General features: G+C 41.6%; 1 protein-coding gene across 1 annotated transcript in view; it reads right to left on the minus strand.

The window, feature by feature from the left end:
- dnai1.2 (dynein, axonemal, intermediate chain 1, paralog 2) overlaps window positions 1-24988 on the minus strand; it is a 139520-nt gene that overhangs the window by 15412 nt on the left and 99120 nt on the right. The window contains exons 16-19 of the mRNA XM_055632318.1: window positions 18466-18553; window positions 15389-15468; window positions 11969-12117; window positions 9682-9781 (exon numbers count right to left, since the gene is read on the minus strand). Coding sequence (XP_055488293.1) covers window positions 9682-9781; window positions 11969-12117; window positions 15389-15468; window positions 18466-18553 — 417 coding nt within the window. The remainder of the gene's footprint in view (window positions 1-9681; window positions 9782-11968; window positions 12118-15388; window positions 15469-18465; window positions 18554-24988) is intronic.

Genomic DNA, 24988 nt, shown 5'->3' on the forward strand with positions numbered 1-24988 from the left:
AAAGGCTGGTCCTCTCCCACATCAAATCCAGCATCCCTGCCTCACTGGATTCTCATCAATTTGCATACAGGGCAAATAGATCAACAGAGGATGTCATCTCTCTGGCTCTTCACACTGTCCTGACTCACCTGGGCAGACAGGGCACGTACGTGAGGATGCTCTTCATTGACTATAGCTCTGCATTCAATACGGTCATCCCCACCAAGCTCACCACCAAACTCCACCAGCTAGGCCTCAACTCGCCGATATGCGATTGGATCCTGAACTTTCTGACAGAGCGACCGCAGGCAGTGAGACTGGGCCCACACCTGTCCTCCACTATCACCTTGAGCACCGGCACACCACAGGGCTGTGTACTAAGCCCCATGCTCTACTCCCTCTTCACTCAAGACTGTTCCTGCATTCGACACCAACTCCATCGTGAAGTTTGCAGACGACACAACAGTGATTGGGCTGATCACCAACGGTGATGAAACAAAATACAAAGCGGAGGTGCAGAACCTGGTGGACTGGTGCAACTTGTCACTAAACACCTCCAAGACCAAGGAGCTGATTATTGACTTCAGGAGGTCCCATAATGGAGAATACACCCCAATCTCCATTTACAGGGAAAGTGTGGAGAGAGTGTCCAGCTTTAAGTTTCTGGGCACACATTTCAGACGACCTCACATGGTCCACCAACACCGCTGCGCTGGTCAAGAAGGCACAGCAACGACTGTTCTTCCTGAGGACATTTAAAAAGACTGGTCTGCCCCAACAGCTGCTGACAACGTTCTACCGCTGCAACACAGAGAGCATATTAATGTATGGCATCTCTGTGTGGTATCTCATCTGCACGGAGGCGGAGAGGAGAGCTCTTCAGCGTGTCGTCCACAGAGCGCAGAGGATCATTGGGACACAGCTACCAGCCTTGGAGGGCATCTACCACACACGGTGCCTCAGGAAGGCCGTCAGCATCCATAAAGACTCCTCACACCCTTGTAACGGACTGTTTGAACTACTTCCCTCCGGCAGACGTTACAAGACCTTCTACGCCCCAACCTCCAGACTCAGAAACAGCTTTATTCCCAGAGCTATAGCTGCTCTGAACCGGCCCTGCTGAGTGCCCTCCACCCCCCCTGGACTGTCTCCCTCGGATGGTCATGACACACAGCTTATTTATTTATTTTACTTTTCTTTTACATCGGTTGGAAGCTGCATACTAAACCTCGTTGCACTGACGTGCAATGACAATAAAATATATTATTATTATTACAAGGGCAGCAGGTGCCTGGGAACACCACCACCAGCCCACCAACTTGCATATCGTCCTGATTTGCTAATATATTGTCATTTGCCATTGATATAGAGGCTATCCATTGGAAATAGCATGTTTACATTTTTGAAAGATGTTCATTGAAAGGTATATCAAACCACATTCAAGCAGAAATGCAGTTTACATTGGCTTTACGGTCGGTTCAGGCACTATGGGCTAAAGAGCCTGTTACTGTGCTGTAATGCTCTATCTTCTAAGGTTTCATGTTTCTACAAAAAATAAGTGTTCAAAGCAATATATAGTGCTCATATATTCTGATTAGTACACAGAATAGAGGGTATGGATGAGCAGGTCAGATTGGAAAGCTGGAATGAGTAAAGTGCCACTGAGATCAGAACTGTGGCCCCACCTATTTTCAATATATATGTATGATGGATAAATGGACCATGTGCAATGTATTTGAGTTTGCTAACGATTCAAGGACAGACGAGGCAGTCAGATAAGACAGTAACATAGAGGGCTGGAATATCCATTTGTTGGCTACAAACCTTAGAGAAGTGACAGTAATGTATGCTATTTGATGACAGTTTGTCAGTCTCTACTGATGAATGCAATGTTTCACTGTCTCACCACTGCACACAGCAGACCATATGACTGTCAATGAGTTATCGAGTGATACAGTATGGAAACAGCCCTTTGGTCCAACATGTCCCAGCTACACTAGTCCCACCTGCTAAAGGTGGACCTTTAGTGTCGGATCTACACGAGACACACCTGGGTCTCATATGATTGTCAGAGTTAAAGCCACAACTTACCAAAAAAAACCATATTTCACCCTGAGAATCGATGCCTGACACAGGAATGACAATGTATTACCAAGTCAGGACAATGTGCAAGTTGGAGGTAAAAATGCAGGTTGTGGTATTCCCATACACCTGCTGCCTTTGCACTTCCTGGTGATTGAGATACCAAAGTTTAGGAAGTACTTTCAAAGCAGCCTAGATGAGTAACTGCAGTGCATCAGAAATACGTTCCTTAATAACCCTTATTAAGGAAAGAAGAAATTTTAAAAATCTCCCTATTAGCTTTTCAAATTAAAAATTTCTGATCCATAATAAAATGTTATAATATATTATGAATTATAATTCATAACATGCTACCGTACATGTGATGTGAGGCAGTGAAAATAATTTTTCAACAAAGCCAATTGTATTAAGTGCAAGATCCACTTTGGTTCACGATGTCAGTACTTTAGTCATAGTCATAGAGTCATAGAGTGATGCAGTGTGGAAACGGGCCCTACAGCCCAACTCGCCCACACCGGTCAACAATGTCCTAGCTACACAGGTCCCACTTGCCTGCGCTTGGTCCATATCTCTCCAAACCTGTCCTATCCATGTAATTGTTTTTTAAACGTTGGGATAGAACCAGCCTCAACTACCTCCTCTGGCAGCTTGTTCCATACACCCGCCACCATTTGTATGAAAAAGTTACCCCTCGGATTTCTATTAAATCTTTTCCCCTTCACCTTGAACCTATGTCCTTTGGTTCTCGTTTCCCCTACTCTGTGCATCTATCCAACCTATTCCTCTCATGATTTTGTATACCTCTATAAGATCTCCACATCCTCCTGCACCCAATAGCTCACACCCTCTAGTCCTGGCAACATCCTTGTAAATCTTTTCTCAACCCTATCAAGCTTGACAATATCTTTACTATAACATGGTGCCCAGAACTGAACAAAATATTCTAAATGCAGTCTCACCAACGTCTTATACAACTGCAACATGATCTCCCAACTTCTATACAATACTTTGACTGATGAAGACCAAAGTGCCAAAAGCCTTTTGGACCACATTATCTATCTGCGACTCGACCTTCAAGTAACCATGCACCTGCACTCCTAGATCCCTCCGCTCGACAACACTACCCAGAGAATTACTGTGTAGGTCCTGCCCTTGTTCGACATCCCAAAATGCAACACCTCACACTTTTCTATATTAAATTCTATCAACCATTCCTCTGCCCACCTGGCCAATAGATCCAGATCCTGCTGCAATCTTTCACAACCATCTTCACAATCTGCAAAACCACTAACTTTTGTATCATCAGCAAACTTGCTAATCTTGCCCTGTATGTTCTCATCCAAATCATTAATGTAGATGACAAACAGTAACGGGCCCAACACTGAACCCTGAGGCACTCCACTAGTCACGGGCCTCCAGTCTGAGAAGTAACCTTCCACCATCACCCTCTGCTTCCTTCCATGGAGCCACTTTCCTATTCATTCAGCTATCTCCCCTTGGATTCCATGCATTCTAACCTTGCAGAGCAGCCTACCATGTGGAACCTTGTCGAACGCCTTAATGAAGTCCATGTACACAACATCTACAGCTCTGCCCTCATAAACCTTTTTGGTTACGTCTTCAAAAATATCAATCAGATTTGTGAGACACCACCTCCCACGTACAAAACCATGCTGACTATCCCTAATCAGCCCTTGCCCATCCAAATGCCTGTCTAACCTATCCCTCAGAATACTCTCTAGTAACTAGGCTGATGTTCCTTTCCCCTCAAATAACCTGCTCCAATCAACTTGAGCTTCGCTCATACCCTCAAAGTTGGTCTTACCCCAGTTGAGCATTTTAACATGTGGACCCTCTCCGTCCCTATCCATAACTATCTTAAACTTAATCGAACTGTGGTCACTGGTTCCAAAAGGCTCCTCCACACACACTTCATTAAATTGCCTCTCCCAATACTAGATCCAGCGTTGCCCTCTCACGTGTATGGGCATCCACATACTGTTTAAGAAAACACTCTTGAACACATTTGAGGAATTGCACCCCCATCTAAACCCTTCACGCTATGATTTTTCCCAGTCTATATTGGGAAAGTTAAAATCCTCTACTACGACAACCTTATTTGACCTGCAGCTGTCTGCAATCTCCTGGCATATTTGTTCTTCTAATTCCCGTTCACCATACGGGGGTCTGTAGTACACCCCCAACAAGATGATCATCCCTTTCTTGTTCCTCAGCTCCACCCATATAGGCTCTCTAGATGAACCGTCTGTAATGTCACCACTGAACACAGACGTGACATCCTCCTTAACCAACAATGCAACCCCCTCCTCTTTTTCCCCTCACCTCTGTCTCTCCTGAATCCCTTGTACCCCGGAACATTGAGCTGACAGTCCTGCCCCTCCCTTAACCAGGTTTTAGTCATGGCTACAACGTCCCAGTCGCTCATTCCCATCAATGCCCTAAGCTCATCTGCCTTACCCGTCAGACCCCTTGCATTAAAATACGTGCAGTTTAAACCAACCCCCCTTCCTCGCTCTCCGCCTTTCACCTTCCTATTCTGTCCACTAACCATTCCCACACCACTCTCCATACCAACTTTTAGCCTCTCATGTGCCTCTGTACTGCATGAGCTTCCAGCCCCCTGCCAATCTAGGTTAAACCTTAACGTGTTGCATTAGCAAACCTTCCCGCTAGGATGTTTGTCCCCCTCCAGTTTAGGTGCAACCCGTCCCTTTTATACAGGTCACCCCTGCCCCGGAAGAGATCCCAATGATCCTGAAATCTGAATCCCTGCCCCCTGCACCAACTCCTCAGCCACACATTCATTTCCCCTATTTTCCTATTCTTACCTTCACTAGCACGATGTACTGGAAGCAATCCTGAGATCATTACCCTGCAGGTCCTGCTTTTCGGTCTCCTACCCAATTCCATAAATTCTTGTTGTAGAACCTCCTTCCTCTTCCGACCTATATCATTTGTGCCAACATGCACAACAACTTCCTGCTGCTCCCCCTCACTCTTGAGGATGCCGTGCAGCTGCTCCGAGACGTGCTGGACCCTGGCACCAGGGAAACAACACACCATCCTGGAGTCTCTCCTGCTGCCGTAGGATCTCCTGTCCACACCTCTGTTGATGGAGTCTCCCACCACTATGGCTCTGCCTGACGTCACTCTTCCTCATTGAGCCTCAGCACCAGTGTTGGAATCACAGCCCTGACTACCATTCAATCTTGTGGTGTCGTCCGTTCCCAAGAGGGCAAGCCTGTTTTCAGTAGGTACAGCCACCGGGGTCTCCTGCACTCCACGTTTGCTCCTCTTTCTCATAGTCACCCACCTTCGCTCTTCCTGTATCCTTGGTGTGACAACCTCACTGAAGGTCTTGTCCAGGAAACTCTCATTTTCCCAACTGGCCCTGAGGTCATCCAGCTGCTTCTCCAATTCCGCAACATGTTCATTCAAGAGATGCATTTGGACACAATTTCTGCAGGTGTTGTTGTCAGAAGCACCAGCGGCATCCCTGACTTCCCACATCCTGCAGGAAACACACTGTACCAACTTGCCTGCCATTTCTTCAATGGACAAAAAATCACAAATTTTGAATCAAGTGTAGCCTCCTTGCCCTCAGCCTCCTCGCCGAAGACTCTTGAGCCAAAGACTCACACTTTACCTCCAAAGGCACTTCACCACACAAGGCCGCTCCGCTATAGCTGGGCTTATTTTTTATCTGCTACCTAATCAACTAAATGCCGCTCTTTTTAAATCTCCGTTCCCTCTTTCTCACCTTCTTACAGCCAATACTCGTTCTCACTGCTTCTGGCTGCTGCTTCTCTCCTACCTTCATGGTAAACACTCAAACCTGGTCTTTGGTGCTCTTTTTAAATCTCCGTTCCCTCTGATTCACCTTCTTGTATGAGATCCAACTGTTGTTAAGGGATGCATTGACAGTAAAGATAGAAAGGCTGTGAGCAAAGATTAGCAACCTCTAAATTACCTTATTTGAATCCACCTTTTGGATGAATAGCTGGCCAGACAATGATCATTTTGAGAAACTCTTCTGGCATCCATCTCTACTTTGTAAATAAGCAACAGGCTTCTCAGAATTTAAACTCTGCCCCACTCCATCAACTCCCTCTTACCCCGACTCTCCCAACTGGCCAGACAATGATCATTTTGAGAAACTCTTCTGGCATCCATCTCTACTTTGTAAATAAGCAACAGGCTTCTCAGAATTTAAACTCTGCCCCACTCCATCAACTCCCTCTTACCCCGACTCTCCCAACCATGTCTCCCAATAATCCTGAATTCCAGACTGATCCACAGTCCTGCCAAATTTAGCCCTTCATCAATGCTCCTACAAATCTGATTGACTCCCATATTGTCATCTCTGACATCTACCCAGACAATTAAATAAATCTAATTATTCCTACATTTTCTACATATTTAAACTCCCGAAAGGCTGCTTTTAATCATAACATTTAGTTTTTTATCTTCACTTGAGCAGAGAGAAATTCTGATAACTGTCTTAACAACATTATATCCTCCTGGTCCGCTTGTCTCTAGTTGATGTGTGTCGTGAAACGGCAGGCTGTTGCCAACATAAAAAATTAGTTAGTGGCCCGTCCATTAAATAGATCAGAACTTGAATCTGATTTTCTGTCTGCCCATCTTTTCTCTTTGGAGAAATGGTATCATTAGCTATGTATTGAGGTCTTTAGGAGGCTAATTGTTTTTGTTCAAGAAACCTAATCTCAATTTTAGAGCCATCAGAGTAATAATCCTCTCCTATCCTGGATGTGATTGAGATTTTAAAATCAGAAAAAAGCAGCAGGAAATACTCGATTTTGTATCCATCACAAAAAAACAGCAAATTCACAATATGGGGTTTTCCAGTTAAGGGCCTGTCTTACTCAGGCTATTTTTTAGGCGACCATAGTCGACTAGGCTGTCTCCACATGGTCGCTGGGGTGTCGCCTGTATGGTCATGAGTCGTTTCCTCAGTTGCCCAAAGAGTCGGAGCGTCTTTCTGGTTGCTGCTGGATTTTCAACGTTCAAAGATTTTCAGTGACAGTGGGTTGATGCCAATGAGCGTAGCTAGACTTCTCCTGACATACGTGCTATCTTAGGTTTTCACCTGGTGACGTAGGTTGTTGCTGGTGCTGACTTTGGTGAATACCATTGGCGACTACCTACGTCTACCTACGTCAGGTACCGGTGACTGAATTCTCTTCAGTTACCGTCGACAGGGTTGTAGCTTGTCGCGGGTGGATGCAGGTTGTTGTAGGTGTGGCCGTAGGTGGACGTCCTAAGGCGCTACGATTGGGTAGCCGGTTGTCGGTAGCTTGCCGTAGCTTGACGTCGACTAGGTGGTAGGTTGTCGGAGACATTGTCGTGGGTGGTCCAGTCGCCGGTTTCTCGGCAACCTGCTATGACTATGACAGTTGCCTAAAAAAGGTCGCCATAAATATTTATTACAAGCCCACAGGCATCTTTTAACTATTTTGGTTGTATATCTTTTCACTCTGCCTCTTGTAAGGACACCATTATGAAATATTTGAAGGGTCCTCCCATACTTATAATATAACTATTTATCTTTCCTCACATGCTCGATGATCAGCTGAGTGTTTCCAACATCTTCTGTTTGGATCTTCAAAGCCAAACAATTGATACCAAAATAAGGCTGCGGGCTATGAATCAAACCCATTATCTACAGTTTGATATATTTGACACATTTTATATATTTTATGATGTGACGTCATGGAGAAATAAAAGATTTTATTAACACGCTTAAAGCAAATTTACGCAGTGGCTGATGTCTCTCTGCCAAGAGCCACTTCTCTCATTTCCCTACACCCAAATCCTCTCCATGCTCAGACTACGTCCTACAATCTCTTGTTTTGGCATCTCTCAGCCACCTCCCCCGTACTCTTTCATCTCTCTCTCCCCCCCCCCCCCCCCCCCCCCCCCCCCCCCCCCCATCCCCCCCCATCTTACTAAGGACTATTATGTAGCTTCCCTCTCCCAATCAATAAAACCAGTCCCAAAGAAAAGCAGTCAATACATTTCTAGATATAAAAGGTATCAGGGGATATGGGAATAGAGCTGGAAACCACAGCTGAGATAGACCCGGTCATGATGTTAATGAATTGTTGAGCAGATCAGAAGGGCTAAATGGGCTCTTATTACTAATTTGTATGCGCTTATGGATCAACAATTTATGAAATACAATTGAGCCAAGGGAAAATCAAAATTTGCTTCATTAAGTGCAAGACGAATAACAATTTATAAGAGGGAGATTATATGAGATCACTTTATTACCCGATCACAAAATAAATTATCCTGCATACATAGGACTGAGGGACACTTTCTGCAGTTTAATCATATTTTTTAGGAGAGGCAAAAAATGAAGGAAAAATTTACTCCTATACATTATAATAAATTACTACATAATCTCATTTTAGATATACTGAATGCATGATCAGCCAAGAAAAAAAGCATTAAATACTTTATGAAAAAAACTAAGTTACAGAGAAATCCCCAGCATGCTTTAATGTTCCATATTTGTTCCAATTATTCCTTCCAGTCATTTTTATAGTTTGAAAAGAAACATTTGTAAGAACAGTCAAGACTGTTAAGAAAAAAGCATCCAAAGGATTCATTGAATGTAAAATACTCCATATTCACATTTTTTGGGTGCATCTGGAACTAAGCTTAATTTTAAATGGTTTCCATTGCACACCCTTATTCCGGTTGCATGGGTTATGGTAAGGGTGCTCTGTTTAAAATAATGAACTAGTAATCCAGAAGCTGGACCAATCCAGTGAAGATAGACACAAAATGCTGGAGTAACTCAGCGGGACAGATAGCATCTCTGGAGAGAATGAATGGGTGATGTTTCGGGTCGAGACACTTCTTCAGACAAAAGAATGGTCTCGACCCAAAATGTCACCCATTCCTTCTCAGAATTGCTGCCTGTCCCGCTGAGCTATTCCAGCTTTTTGTGTCTATCTTCAGTTTAAACGAGCATGTGCAGTTCCTTCTTATTCAAACATCCAGTGATTTGGGTTGGTGGGGATTAAAATACTACAAACTGTAGATCAGCCTCCATGGGCTAGAGTTGAGATCATTCTCAAGCAGACCAAAACGGTGATCAGTAGCTTTCTGAAGTTCCAGCAACAAATGAACCACATCCGAGAAGTTCAGAGACGAGGAGTACAGAGACGTCAGGCTTGCTACTGTTGATCAAAAAACAAAGTGCTGGTATGACTCAGAAGACCAGGCAGGACCTGAAGAGGGACGGGGAATGTTTCGATCAGAACCCTACTTCAGAATTCCAGTATCTGCCTACTCTTGTGTCTCCTTGCTAGTGGTGATGCTGTCCCAGTGTGGCAGCCTTATTGGCAGTACCAGCAATATCCTTATATTTCCAAGCATATTTGTAGAATATGTAGCACAGCCAAAAAACAGCAGCCTAATGCAACCCATTTTGAAACTGCACTAAATGAAGTCTGCTATCAACTCCTAACAATGACTATCTCAAATACCATAATTAATAAATCTAATAATTTTAAAAGTTGGCACAGCTCTGAGAAATATCTTATGCAGTACAATAAAATATATTACCTTTCCAGATGTTGTTACTGCTGCAAACACAGTTGAAGAGTAAGGTGACCAAGCAACATCTCCAACTGGCGAGTTAAGATCATAGGTGAACATTGGATTCCTAGAAGAGAAGATACACTAATTGTGATTATTGTAGTTAAACATATTGGCGTCTAGGATAAACTAATTTATTGTGCTAGAAAAAAGCCAAGTGTTCATTTTAAATGGAATTGTATCTGTCGCAGTATATTAATGTACTCAACTTTTAATGGAACACTGACTTTTTACATGGGATTTTTTTTTCTGTATTGTTCAAGTTAGTTGTTGCCTTCCACTGGAACAATGTCGATGTTTCATACTAATGTATTGGTGATTAAACAAAATTTGCAACTGGTTTGTCGACTGAAGAGAATGTATGGAGAACCAGCAACCCTGAAAACAAATCTTCTCAAAGGTTGGATGAGTTCCACAAGAGCTGCTAGCCATCCATACTGAAGATGAGAAAAAAAGCGTAATCAGATTATTCCTGCTAAAGAATTGCCAATGATACTATGTATTTCAGCCAATGTCTTTCAAGAGAAAGTTAAACCCCTGTCTCACGCTGCGAGTCCACCCACGAGTGATCCCGAGTATAAAATAAATAAAACTGGTGGTAATCACGTAGAATTAATGTAGCGGGAACGTCGGAACTCGTGGACGTAACTTAGTGACTCGTAACGCTAACGGCAGGTACTCGGGAAACTTGTTAACGCGTGAAAACCTTTCAACATGATGAAAAATTTCCACGAGTCAAATTTACTCTTGAAGTAAAAATGTTAAGCTCGTGGTAAGAACGTAGTAGCCCGTGAGTTTACCGTAGTGGCTCGGGAGTCTACCGTGGGCACTCCTTAACTCAGCGGGACAGGCAGCATCTCTGGAGAGAGTGAATGGGTGACGGGATGGCGTTTCCAAACTTCTGCTGCGTCTTTGTGTTACTCCAGCACTGTGTGTTCACTTTTTGTCAACCAGCATCTGCCCTTTCTTGTGTATGACATTATTTGTATCCGTGGCAGTTGATTGTCGCTCCCTTCAGTTTCCCAGGGGGTCGGGACTGGACTGGAGTTGGGAGGGAAAGGGGGGGGGGGGGGGGGGACTTCTCTCTGAGTTGGACCCAGGAAACTGAAACAGGCTTACGTAGACTTAATATTTTCTTGAGTTTCTTGAGATAAATGGATGGGAAGGGTTTGGAGGGCTATGAGCCACATGCAGCAAAAGCACTTGCTTTTATATCATCTGCAAACTTGCTAATGCCGTGTATGTTCTTATTCATATCATTGATATAGATGACACACAATAATGGGCCCAGCATTGAATCCAGAGGCACACTACTAGTCACAGGCCTCCAATCCAAGAAGTAATCTTCCACCATCACACTCTGCTTCCTTCCATGGAGCCAATTTGCTATCCATTCAGCTAACTCTCCGTGGATCCCATGCGATCTAACCTTCCAGAGCAGCCTACCATGCGGAACCTTGTCAAATGCCTTACATAAATCTATGTACACAACAGCTACAGTTCTGCCCTCATTGACCTTTTCGTGTCACGTCTTCAAAAAACGTAATCAGATTTGTGAGACACGACCTCCTATGTACAAAATTTTGCTGACTATCCGTAATCAGCCCTTGTCCGTCTAAATGCCTGTATAACCTATCCTCCAGAATACCCTCTAGTTTCTTTCCAACTACAGATGTTAAGCTCACTGGCCTATAGTTAAAGCATTTTCCCTGCAGCCCTTCTTGAATAAAGGCACATTTGCCACCCTCCAGTCTTCCGGCACCTCTCCTGTATTTACAGACGATTCGTAAATTTCAACCTGGGCTCCCACACCTTTTTCGTCAGAATATAGTTTCAAAGAAAGATTTATGCAAATATGTCCTCATGGTAATAAGAGAACCAATTGCAAAACATAAGTTTACATTCTCAAATCTCTTTGCTAATATTTAACAAAATGTGAGTAGATTAGAAATCCTGGCAATTTTTTTTCAGGTCTCATTCCAAACGCTCTCCCAGTGTTACTCACTTGAAATATGTTAATTCAACAAAAATCAGAAGTGAATCTTTGGAAATTGATTGACTGTATTATTCTTACTTTAGTGGTATTAAAGGATAAGAAATTTGATGAATAAAAATAATGATATGAAAGGGGACAAAGTAAAATCCTACATAAAAATTACCTGTGAAAGCCAATATGTGAAACTAGACAGATCTGTCTCTTATATCGTGCATTGTAAAACTATTCAAAACATCTTCATTCTCAATTTTCACCTACTTTAAATTGTGGTCCCAAATCTTCACTGTCCAATCTGAACTGCAGGAAATGAAGATATCTGGATGAAAGGCATTCCAGTTTAATGCATCCACAGCCATATGATGGGCATCATATGTAGCCAGAAATTCACTGGAATAGGCTTTGGAACACTAAAAATTAAAATAATGAGAAATTGTTTTTTATTGATGATACATTGAATATATGTGTAGGAAGGAATTGCAGATGCTTGTTTACATCGAAGATATACACAAATTGCTGGAGTAACTCAGCAGGACCTCTCAGGCAGCAACTCTGAATAGAAGAAATGGGAAGATGCTGGCAGAACTGCTGTTACTCCACCATTTTGTGGCTATATATCTATTTATTTATTTATTTATTTGTTTATTTGTTCCGAACAAGTAAATAACAACAACAAAATCGAAGTAGTCAAACAATTGGACATTCCAGGCAATATTTGCAAAGCAATGAAAAGCATAAAGCAAAATTTAAATGTCCAACACTTTTCTTTACAAGCTCGAAAAGGAATGAGAAGAAGAATAACTTATTTAATCTCACCCCTTCTCCCTAAACCCTTCTTCCATATTTAATAATTAATTAATTAATAATAATAATAATACCCTAGACAATTTTTAGAGATGCATACAGACATATATATATATATACATACAACTGATATACACATACAAGTAATATGTATGAAGTAACCAAAAAACATAAATAAATAATAAATAAAATAATAAATAAACATTAACCCCTGTTTGTCAACCATCCCCTTCATCCCTGTACCTTGTGAAAAAAAGGATTTTGTATGTCATTTTGAACTGGTTCATATTTGGACATTGCTTTAACTCCACATTCAAACTGTTTCACAATCCTACTCCACAGACCGAAATACAAAATGTTTTTCTGGTCGTGCGGACTCTTTGTACCTTAAAATTAAATATTCTTCTTAAATTATAACCCCCCACTCGCTCATTGAATAATTTTTGTATATTTCCAGGTAAGTTTTTATTTTTGACCCTAAAAATTATCTGTGCTGTTTTAAATGCAACCAAATCTTCTAATTTAAATAATTTTGACTGTAAGAATAATGGATTAGTGTGACCCAGATACCTGACATTGTGAATAATACGTATTGCTCCTTTTTGCAGAATAGTTAATGAATGTAGCAAACTTTTATAGTTATTGCCCCAGACTTCTGCACAGTAATTTTAATAGGGTAAGATTAGTGAACAGTAGAGAATGCAGTGTGATTTGTGATCCAGAACCTGCTTAGCTTTGTGTAATACAGAAATGCTTTTTGACATTTTGGGTTGTACATGTTTAATGTGTGATATACATTGAATACACATTGAATCACCTCCATTTACTTTACTCAAATCCTCCAGAGAGAAATATGTGAACCTGTATGGGGTAGAGGCATTTATGAACCAGAATGAGCCTCACTTTACTATTACTATCATGTCAGGCAATCAACATTTGTTTGGTGACGGGCATGGCAAGGCAAGTTAGGAGAAGCACTGGACAAACCTAAAGTGGTCCCATCTTGAAACTGAACTAAGATATCTCTAAAGTCTAAATCTCATAACCAACAGACTAGGCAGTGGCAGCCTCACCAACGGTCTGTCTGTCTTTTTGTATTTTTTGTCATTTTTAATGTGTTTAAAAAAGTATGTGTTAATGTTCTCTGGTTTGTTTTATGTGGGGTGGGGGTGGGTGTCAGGGGAAACTTTTTTCAATCTCTTACCTTGCTGGAGATGCGATTGTTTTCTGGATCGTGTCTCCGGTCGCTCTGCAGCCTAATATCAAGGAGTTGGCAGCCTTGCTCGACACTGACTTTGAGCCCCCACCGCGGAGTTGTAGACTTACAATTGGATCCTGTGATCCCTTGCCTGGGACCGATGCTCCTGCGGATTTCACCATCGAGGAGCGCACAGTCTCGGGTAGAGACTGATGTCAGAAAACTCCAAAGTCACAGGGTCCAATCGCCTGGCGCGGGGGGAGCTGAGATCCTCCTGATGCGGGAGCTTGATCACCTCCGATGCCAAGGGCCTGACCACTGGCTACGGGAGCCAAGATCGTCCAGTCAATGGAAGGCTCAAGGTCTCCGACCGCGGGAGGACAAAGAAGGGAAGAGATTGAACTTTTTTCTTGCCTTCCATCACAGTAAGGAATGTGGAGGAGTCACTGTGGTGGATGTTTATGTTAAAATGGATTTTGTGTGTTTTATTGCTTTTTATTGGTATGACTGTATTGCAAATCAAATTCCTCGTATGTGGCAAAATATACTTGGCTAATAAAGTATGATTATGAATATGAGATCAAAGCTTTGTAGCCCGGATATCAAAAATAATATTGACCATCAGTTAAATAACATGAATGTCATGCCAGAGGAGGAGGCTCCAAAAATATTCCCACTCCCAATAATGGCAAAGACTAGTGCTTTACAGTAAGGCCATGGCTATTATTGCTGATCATATTCAACCAGCTATGAGTCTCCATTATCCAAACCGTTCATTGTTTTAAGCAAATCTATCAAGTCCTTCAATAGAGCCACACTTTTCAGTTAACTACTTGGGTCAATCATGCAATTTTTTGCTGTACTCTCACTAGTAACAAAATAAGCATTTATGAAATAAGGAACACCAAGGTTCAGATGTGGACTCAAGAAAAGTCAGATGCTGGAATCTTGTGTTGAACACAAAGTGCTGGAGTAACTCAGCAGGACAGGCAGCATCTCTGGAGGACATGGTTAGATGACGTTTCGGGTCAGGACCCTATTTCACATCAATTGTAGTGGAGGAGAGCATGCTGGAAAAGAGGTGGAGGCGGGACAAAGCCTGGCAAGTGATACAGGTGGGGAATTTGATTTGATTGGCAGAACTGTAGACAAAGCGTAGAGATGAAAAGGGGTCAAACGGGAGATAGAAATGCATCTAAATGAGACAAAAGGGTGTTTGTCAGGAGAGAATATGAAAGAAAGAGAAGTGAATGGAAAGAGAGAGGGATATAAGTGGACAGTGTTGGAGAGTGGGAGAATGGGTGTGCAGCAGTGCCTGGAAAGGGGGGGGGGGGGAGAGGCAGGAGTGGAGAGAAAAAAATGGTATGGAGTATTACCTAAAATTGGAGAATCCAATGATCATACTATTAGGTTGTAAACCACCCATGCAGAATATAAGCCACTTTGCCTCCAGTTCCATGTGGTCTAATTCAGGCAATGCAGGACAGAGAGATCAGTATGGGAAATGGAGGTTTGATGGTGAGCAACCGGGAGATCTAGCAGGCCTAGGCAGACTGAGTGCAAGTGTTAGCTCAAATGCTATCTTTGATTGATAGATTACACTATGTTATGTACTGTATTCTGACACTACGCCTGCTTTCTTGAGCATTTAGTCACATTGATTTTTTTGGTCTTATTACCTTGTGTATTTTTCCTTCTTCTGTGCCAACAAGAAACAAATTGGGTTTCTTTTTATGGAAGTCAAATGAGGTTCCACAGCCTAGTTTAAATACACAAAATGTGAAGGAATAAGTTTTACAAATTATAAGATTTTTGCCATACTAAATGTCATATTCTTCCATTATTTCATTCAATTAATATGAATACAAATTGAGTTTCAAAGAATGCAACTGGCCTGTCGAATAGTTCACAGCAAATGCTCTTGATTTCACAATTCCGGTTCACATTGCATTATATTCAATCTGTGAAGTTCTGAAAACGTAGGTCTATTACTTGTCACAAAATCAATAATTATTAAGAAGCATTTAGATGGCATGATGAATGATTATCCCATGTTGCAAGATAATAGATAAAGAGGAGGCACAAAACTGGCCCTCTCTGTGGAGGGCTAAAAGGCCTGTTTCCATGCGGTAAGGTTCTTCTTAATGAAATAAGGCTGAGGCAAGAATGTTTATAGGTTCTACGTCTCCATGGCATGGAATATTAGCAAAATGGAGTTTGACAAAATAATGAGGGTCACATCATTAATGTAGGTGGCGTTGTTGAGGGACAATTATAAGATATTTGACAAAGTATAGAGATGGTAAGCATTCTCTACATTTCAATTCAGAAAACAGATATCTTGAAAAATTGCCTTGAACTGGAAATGTCCTATTTTAATGCTTTTACAGGAGGACACGTTTTTTTTAAAGCATTTGCATGGAAATATAATCATGCAATGCTTTTGTTTTCATACTTAAGTGCTTAACAAATCATATTTTCCCCGAGTAAGATATGATGGCAAATGTTTCCTGGCTATTTTGTGAAACTCTGAACATTGAACCAAACACTGATATAGTTTTCATTTGAGTCACATAACAGGTGAATGCCATTTCCCTATTCCGTTTTTTGCTTTGGAAGTATTGCAGAAGAAAGTAGTCCAAGTTATCTTGGGACCTAACATATTGGTCACTCTCAAGACAATTAAACTTCAGATAATACAGTGGGATTAAAATTTGATTTTATCTGTAAAGTATTCTCTCCTAATTATTCTCTATCCTTTGGCCGCAACCACACCTCAAAACTACCATGCCACGTACTCACCTGTATTTCAAACAAAGCAACTCATGGAACATTTTCCCTATTTTCTCAGCAGAGGACAGATAGACAGGATCAGTTTAAAGGTTGAATTTGTTTTAATGAAGAGCCAACTAACTATTCTGACAAAAAGAGGTAAACCAATACAGGATGGGGAAGGGAAGAACTTTCTTCATCTGGGGTGATAAACCTTTTGAATTTACTATCCACGAAGACTCAGTCAATCAATATGTTCAAGAAAGAGATTGATAGCTTTCGACATTTAAAAAAATCAAAAGAATAAGAGATTGTATCATGTCATGTGATAGGAGTAGAATTAAGCCATTCAGCCCATCAAGTCTACTCCGCCATTCGATCATGGCTGATCTATCACTCCATCCTAACCACATTCTCCTGTCTTCTAACCATAAAATCTGACACCCTTACTCAATAATCTGTCTATCTCTGCATTATCCACTGACTTTGCCTCCACAACCTTCTGTGGCAAAGAATTCCACATATTCACCACCCTCTGAATAGAGAAATTCCTCCTAATCTTCCTTAAAGAACGTCCTTTACCTCTTGTCCTGGACTCTACCACTAGTGGAAACATCCTCTCCACATCAACTGTATCCAAATCTTTCACTATTTTTTATGTTTCAATGTCCATCCTCATTCGTCTAAACTCCAGCGAATATAAGCTAAGTGCCGTCAAACGCTCATCAAATGTTAATCTACTCATTCCTGGGATCATTCTTGTAAACCTCATCTGGACGCTCTCCAGAGCCAGCAAATCCTTCCTCAGAAATGGTTCCCAAAATGACTCACAACATTCCAAATATAGCCTGACCAGCGTCTTTTAAAGATTCAGCATAATGGATAATGGGTCTGAGTAGAGAACATCCATTATACTATTGTATAGCATAAGTGCCAGATGTACTATTTCTGCTTCAATGTTCATGTTCTTCTTGGAATGGCCTTCACAGATTCAAGAGTTCCACAGAACTGTAATTATAGGTCAGAATTAGATGGATTCTGCAACAGCATGTTTCGGTAAATTTCACAGTTTCTTGTTTTACTTCTTGGATAAAAGATGAGATTGTGGATCCATGACCCTTTTTTTTATATCAATGAGCATTTGTCCAGACTGGCACTGGTGGAGGTACATCTTTCTAATGAGATATAAAACTATGATACATCTTTTGATGGGAGGAATAAGCTTGGGTACTGTCCAACTCAACCTCCATCTGAATATTAGACTTTGACTTTGGAACTGATGCGGTACAATACTGAGAATTATATTCTGTAATCTGTATCTTTCCCTTTGCTCTATCCATTGTACTTGAGTTTGACTTGATTGTATTCATGTATGATATATTTGATCTGATTGGATAGCATGCAGAGCAAAGCTTTTCACTGTACCTCAGTACACATGACAATAATAACACACCTAAACATAAGTTTAAAGACCTGTATGTTCTGGTTAGCCTATCTTCTTCAACTATCCAAAAAGATAACCTGCTTCAATCATTATTTCATTGCAGTTTAAGGAAACTTGCTGTGCAAAAAAAAGCACAGATCCATACCTTAAACTGACTCAATTATTAGCTGTAAAATTCCCTTTTCTTTCTTTAAAAATCTGCCATGCTCAAAATAATGTATAGCCCCTAACCCATTGACTGTAATTTCCCTCAACAAGAACATTTTTAAACACGTACAGTATCTTGGGTTAAACATAATCGGCAATTAACATTTAAGAGGATGTAAAACATAATTTGCAAATTGAAATTTTTGAAGCATTCCTTAGCTACTAAAACCAGTTTTAACATGTAAAAAATGTGGCTCATTGCCATAAGGCCTATAATTTATTTGAATCAGAAAACTGTGGATAGGATTCCGCATTAGTTCTGGTTGAAGATTCTTGAAGGGGAAAAATAATTGCTTGTTCTGACAGATGATATGATTAAATATTATGGCTTACCCATAATTTGCAGCTGCAAATTTTCTAATGCATCTTTACAAATCCCATCAAGTGTAAGTTTGATGATATCTGTGTGAATAATTTCATTCTGGGAATAAAAATAATATATTCCAGTTAATTTAGAGGTTGCATTTTCCAAAATGAATACATCATTAATATTGATGCTAATTTTTAATTTTTGCCTCAGTCATATCCCAATAATTAGCTATGCTGCATAACCAAAGTGATATTTGTTTGCACTCTTTTAAATACATGCACTATAGGTGAAAGATAAATTGGGTGGAGCCACCATTATCTCCTATTTTTAAAAACAGAAATAACTAGAATTATTTGCCAGGTCAGGGTGCAGCAGTGGATAGTGAAGGTGTTGAAGATTTAAGTCATTGTCCTTTCATCAGAAATGTTGAGAGTCTGAGGTGTAACACATTTTAAGATGCAATGGAAATGAACAAAGAAGAATAAATAAAGGGGAAGGTTCTGAGGTTGTGAAAGGTCTGAAGGTAGGAGGGATTAAGTGACAATCAGAATGACATATTTTACTTTCCTTTGCATTTGGGGGTTTACAGATGGAAGTAAGATGGAAGTAAGGGCAATCATGTGTTTGTCCTGTAGAATGTGGGAAACTATGAAAACTTCCAATGTCCCTTATGACTATGTCTACAGGAAATGTGTCCAGTTACAGCTCATGACTGACTGCATCGAACAGGTGAAGCTACTGTTAGACTTGTGATGCTGAGAGCATCATATATATGAGCCTTATGGGAGGTGGTCTAGCTGTGGTTCAGGCAACAGGTAGTTAGGTGACCACCAAGAAAGACAGAAGGGGTAGACGGAGTGCTGGATTGTTATGTGGACTTCCCCTCAGTAATGTATGTTTAATACTGTTAAGTGGGGTGGCCTTAGCACCATGGCCATGATGCACAACATTGGAGGGTGGAGCCTAGGAGAGCAGGAATGACAAGAGATTCGATAGAGGGATAGACAAAAGATTATTTGAAAATAGCCACAAAAAGCTGGAGTAACTCAGCAGGATAGGCTGCATCTCTGGAGAGAAGGAATGGGTGACGTTTCGGGTCTCGACCCTACTGCTGACTCAGTCTCGACCCGAAATGTCACCCATTCCTTCTCTCCAGAGATACTGCCCATCCCGCTGAGTTACTCCAGTGTTTTGTGTCTATCTTTGGTGTAAAGCAGCATTTGCAGTTCCTTCCTACAAGGAAGATTCTTTGTCCATGGACGAGAACACAGGATGGTGATGGCCTCCCTGATGCCAGAGTCAAAGCAGTTGCAGAACTTTCTGAAGACAGACATTATTGTGCACATTGTACATAGGTAGAAAAAGGGATGAGCTTCTACAAAGTGAATATAAGTTAGGTAGAAGTTTAAAAAGCAGGACGTTTGTGTAGAACATATGCACACGCTCGAGCAATTAGGAATAGGGTATAACAAATGAATGTGTGGGTGAATAGCTGTTGCAGGCAGAAGAGATTCTTTTTTTTTGGAAAATTGAGTTATCTTCTGGGACAGAATTAGGTTGCGCAGCTTCGACGGATTTAATGGAAATACAAGATATTGCAGAAGTTACAATCTTGGGTTTAAAAAAAACTGTTGGAGAAACTTAAGCAGCATCTGTGAAGGAAAAGGAATGGTTATTGGTTCAAGAAATGCTGCTTGACCAGTTGTACCCTGGGAAGCAAGGGAGGAGATTGCTGGGGTTCTCCCAAACTTGTTTTAACTTTGTCAGCCATGAGTGAGGTACTTGAAGATTCGAAGATGACTACTTTTGTGCCTTCATTTAAGAAGTGCTGCAAAGACAAGCCACTGAACTTTGCCTGTGAATCTTGAACCAGCAGTGGGAAAGTTACTGGAAGCGATTTTGAAGGACAGAGTTTCTTTGCATTTGGAAAGGAAAGGGTTGATTAGGAATAGTCAGTGTGACATTGTTTGTGAGAAATCGTAACTCACAAATTTCATTGCATTTATTTTGAGGAGGTGAGGTGAATGAAAATGGTGGGGTGATGGACGGGGGAAGATAGCAGATTGGGTACAAAATGGCTTGATAGCGATGCCCTTTATTGTTTGTCATACATATTAATGATTTGGAAGAAAATGTAATGACATTTACATATTTGCAGATTCCACCAAAATTTGTTGTATAGTGGACAGTGAAAAAGACTGTGTCAATTTTACAACAAATTAACTGGGTAAGTGGTCAAGGAAATGGCTGATATAATTTAACTCAGTAATGCTCAGTAAAAGTAATGCATTTTTGGAAGATAAACAAGACCAAGACATACACAACAAATGGTAGGGACCCAATGAGTGTTCTTGAACAGCGTAACTTTGGAGTACAGATCCCTTAAAGTGCGACACTGGTAGACAGAGTAGTGAAGAAGTGAATGTTATGCTTGGCGTCATTGTGCCGAGGCAATGCGTATAGGAGTTGGGAAGTCACATGACAGTTGTACATCTCATTTGTCAGATTGCACTTGTATTGTATGCAGTTCTCATCAACTTACTGTAACAACTATGTGATTAAGTTAGAGAGGGTGCAGAAAACCTTCCACATGAATATTGCCTGGATTAGAGAGCTTGATTTATAAGGAGAGTTTGACTGGATCTGCTTTCTTTGGAGCGAAGAAGGCTGAGGAATGATTTTACAGAGGTTTATAAAATTAGGCAGGACATGGGTAGGGTATAGTCATAGCCTTTTTCACACAGTAGGACAGTCTTAAACTAGAGGAGATAGTTTTAAGATGAGAGGAGAAAAATTTAGAGGGGCAAGTTTTTCACACAGAGGGTGGTGGGTATATAAGCTGCCAGAGGGAGGTAGATGCCGGTATATTTAAAAAGCATTTGGACAGGTATATGGTAAATATAAATTGCAAAATCTTTATATGAAAACTTTGAACTAATGATGAATCTGGAAGGTTATCATGTGCCCATTTGAAAATTAGATATTGGTGATATCGATGGTGATATAGATATCCGGTGGGCGGCGCGACTCTCGTCAGCAGCGGCCTCTGCAGTCTGTCCGCGGTTTATTATTTTTTGTCTGTGTTTTAATGTAGTTTTTGTTATTTTTTGTTGGGGTGTGTGTGTGTGGGGGGGTGGGGGGGAGGGAGGGGGAAACTTTTTAAATCTCTCCCTGCACTGGAGACCCAACCTTTTTTCGTCGGGTTTCCGTTGTCGTTGGGGCCGCAACGAGGAGCGGCCTCCAACAGGAAGAAGCCGGGGACTCTGGTGCTACGACTCACCGTCGCCGTCGCGGGGCTGGCTGAGTCCGGAGCGGGTGGAGCGGTGGAGGAGCGCTGCTGCTGCTGCTGCTGCTGCTGCTGCTACCGGAGAGTCGGAGGCTCCAACGGCAGGTCTGTGGACGGTGGCACCGGGAGCCCGCGGCTCCCTGGAGGGAGACCGCTTTTCAGGGCTCTCGCAACGGCGACTTCCCCCGTCCGAGTTGCGGGGTCGAAGAGCTCCTGGAGAGGGGCCTTTACAGCACCACCCCGCGAGGCTTGGAATGGCCTCGGGACTCTGCGAGCGCACGCCAGGGGCTCTAACACCAAGACCCGGTGTGCGACCTCGCATCACCCGGCGTGGCTTTAATGGCCGCGGGACAATCGCCATCGCCAGCCGGGGGCTTTGACTTTGACTCTGACATCGTGGGGGGCGAGAGTGCAGTGGAGAGATAAGTGTTTTTGGCCTTCCATCACAATGATGTGATGGATGTTTATGTAAATTATGTTGTGTTGTTGTGTCTTGGGTCTATTTGTTTGTAATGTATGGCTGCAGAAACGGCATTTCGTTTGGACCTCAAGGGGACCAAATGACAATTAAATGTATCTTGTATCTTGATATTGTTCCTTGCACTTACAATAAGATTCATTAGAACAAAAGGCTGAAAGATTAGATTGAAAGAAGGGTGAGAATTAAAGTAACTCGTAGTTAGGCAAGGCTTAAAAGACAGAAAAGAGATGTATATCTAGGTAAAAGTATTCCAAGGAATACAATTGAAAATGTAGGAATTTACATTAAACACATAAGGGACTTTGATTAGATCCAATTTCGAACACTGTGGATGCTTCGATCTAAATATTTTTTTTAAATGTTGGAGTCTTTGGGGAATTTACAAAATATTGATGCGAACAGAACACTTGCGTGCCAGACTAAATATTTTGAGGCCCTTTTTTCTGACGGATGATCGAGTAGTAATCTTTAAATTAAAAGGCAAAGTGGTTTGATCAGATAGCCATGGCGAAGATGGAGGAGAAATTTGTCTTTGGTTTCTGGCATTAAATGTGGGTAAAATTAATGGTTTCCAGTTGTGACATGAAGTCAAACCTCTTTACACAAGAAGTTCTTAGGGTGTGGAGTTTTGTCATAGTTGTACCTGTGCAGACAAATTCTTGGGTCGAGTTAAAAAAAAAAAGAGCTGGATAAGTCATAGTGTTATATCTCAGATCCTTTGGCCCGCAGAGCCTTTGTAAATTATCGTGCCCATTATAGACTGCTCCCACTTTATTTTCTCCAGACTCATTAACTTGTTCCAGATTAAAACATTTATTGACGCATTAGGGACAATTTATAGTAACCAATTAACCCTCTAACATGCAAGTCTTTGTAATAATGTGGGAGGAAATCAGGCACCCAGAGGAAACCCATTTGTTTACAGCAAGAACATGAAAACTCCATACAGAATACGTCAGGGGTCAGGATTGATCCCAGGTCATTGGAGCGATGAGGAAGCACCTCTACCAGTTGCACCTTTACCAAATTTCACCCTGCCCATAAGTATTTGAAAGGAAATAATTATGGGGCAAAATGGACAGAGTGGGAAGATGGACAGAGTGGGACAAGCAGGATTGTTTTTGCATAGAGCCAATATAGACTTGATGACACCTTCTGTACAGTGAATGTTAAGAGATTTTGTGGATTTTGTGATGTACTCACCTCCTCACATTTAGTTTCATTTCTGACAGCTGGTAACCAGAAGACAAAGATTTAGGTAAATAAAAAGAGAACCAGATGTGAAGGAGCTTGTATGCACTGGAATTTAGAAGGATGAGAGAGTATATTATAGAAACGTATAAAATTATTAAGGGATTAGACACGCTAGATTGAGGAAACATGTTCCCGGTGTGGGGGGAGTCCAGAACCTGGGACCACAGTTTAAGAATAAAGAAAGGGTGGGCTATTTAGAACTGAGATAAGGTAAAACTTTGTCACCCAGAGAGTAGTGAATTTGTGGAATTCTCTGCTTAAGAAGGCAGTGGAGGCCGATTCACTGGATGCATTCAAAAGAGAATTAGATAGAGCTCTTAGGGCTAGCAGACTCAAGGGAGAATGCAGGAATGGGGTACTGATTGTGAATGATCAGCCATGATCACATTGAATGGCGGTGTTCTCAAAAGGGCCAATTGGCCTACTCCTGCACCTATTTTCTATGTTTCTATGAAACTTTTTATTTACATGGAGAATTATTGTGATCTACAATGTGACTGCCTAAAGGGGTGGGGGAAGCGGATCCAATGGCAAAATGCAAATGTAAATTAGATATACAGTATGCATGCTGAAAAACAATTTCAAGACTACAGCTAAAAAGGAAAAAGACAGAGATTAATCGGATAGCTCCACTAAATAGGCTGACATTTGAGCGATGAGCTGAAAGATTTTCTGCGTTCTATCATTCTATGATACAACGCCATTCTTAAAACCTTAATAAATTAACCTTAAATGTGGTATGAATATCATTGGTAAGTTGATTTATATACTTGCCCTGTAATTTATGTAATTCCTCTGAGTGTGATACAATTTCTGTTTACAGAATAATAAGTTGGAGCACCATGCCCATCATGCTAGAAGACTGCTATTAAAATCTCATGCATGAACAGTCAGTTAGAAACTATGTGATTGATGTTTGGATACATTGGGACATTACAAAATAAATGTTTAAACAATCTTGATTTCTACTATTCTAGTGCACCTTTCAAAGTGAAAATTAAAAATGATTGCCCATATAATACATTATTTTGGATAAATGTATGTACAGGTGCACAATCTTTTATCCGTTGTTCCAGAAACCGAAAAGCTCCGAAAACCGTCCATTTTTTCCAGATGTCGTCTGCGCACCAAAGCTCGCGTTTGGCGCCAAACCTGACCCAAAACGACCCACGGTCAACCCAGGTCTGTACTACTGTAGCGGCTGCCTCCTCCCTGGAGACCGGGAGACGCTTAAACATCTGTAAATCATTGCTTAAATGTTAGTCAGTTAGTTTGGAGGGCTTTTATGTGAAGGGGGGTTGAAGGGGTAAACTTTAATTTTAGTCCCCTACCTGGTCGGAGAGGTTCCTTGCGGCTCAATGCCTTACAGGGTCGCCGTTCAGTAAATTCCGCATGTGGCCGGTAAACCAGCTGGCGGCGCCATTGTAGCTCCGACCCCGGCAATATACCCCTGGCTGCGAGGCCTCCAAATCCATACATACGGTATGACGTAAGCTCCGTGAATGTCGGGAGTCGGCAGCGTCGC

Source organism: Leucoraja erinacea, chromosome 1 (assembly GCF_028641065.1).
Source record: "Leucoraja erinacea ecotype New England chromosome 1, Leri_hhj_1, whole genome shotgun sequence".
Lineage (NCBI taxonomy): Eukaryota > Metazoa > Chordata > Chondrichthyes > Rajiformes > Rajidae > Leucoraja > Leucoraja erinaceus.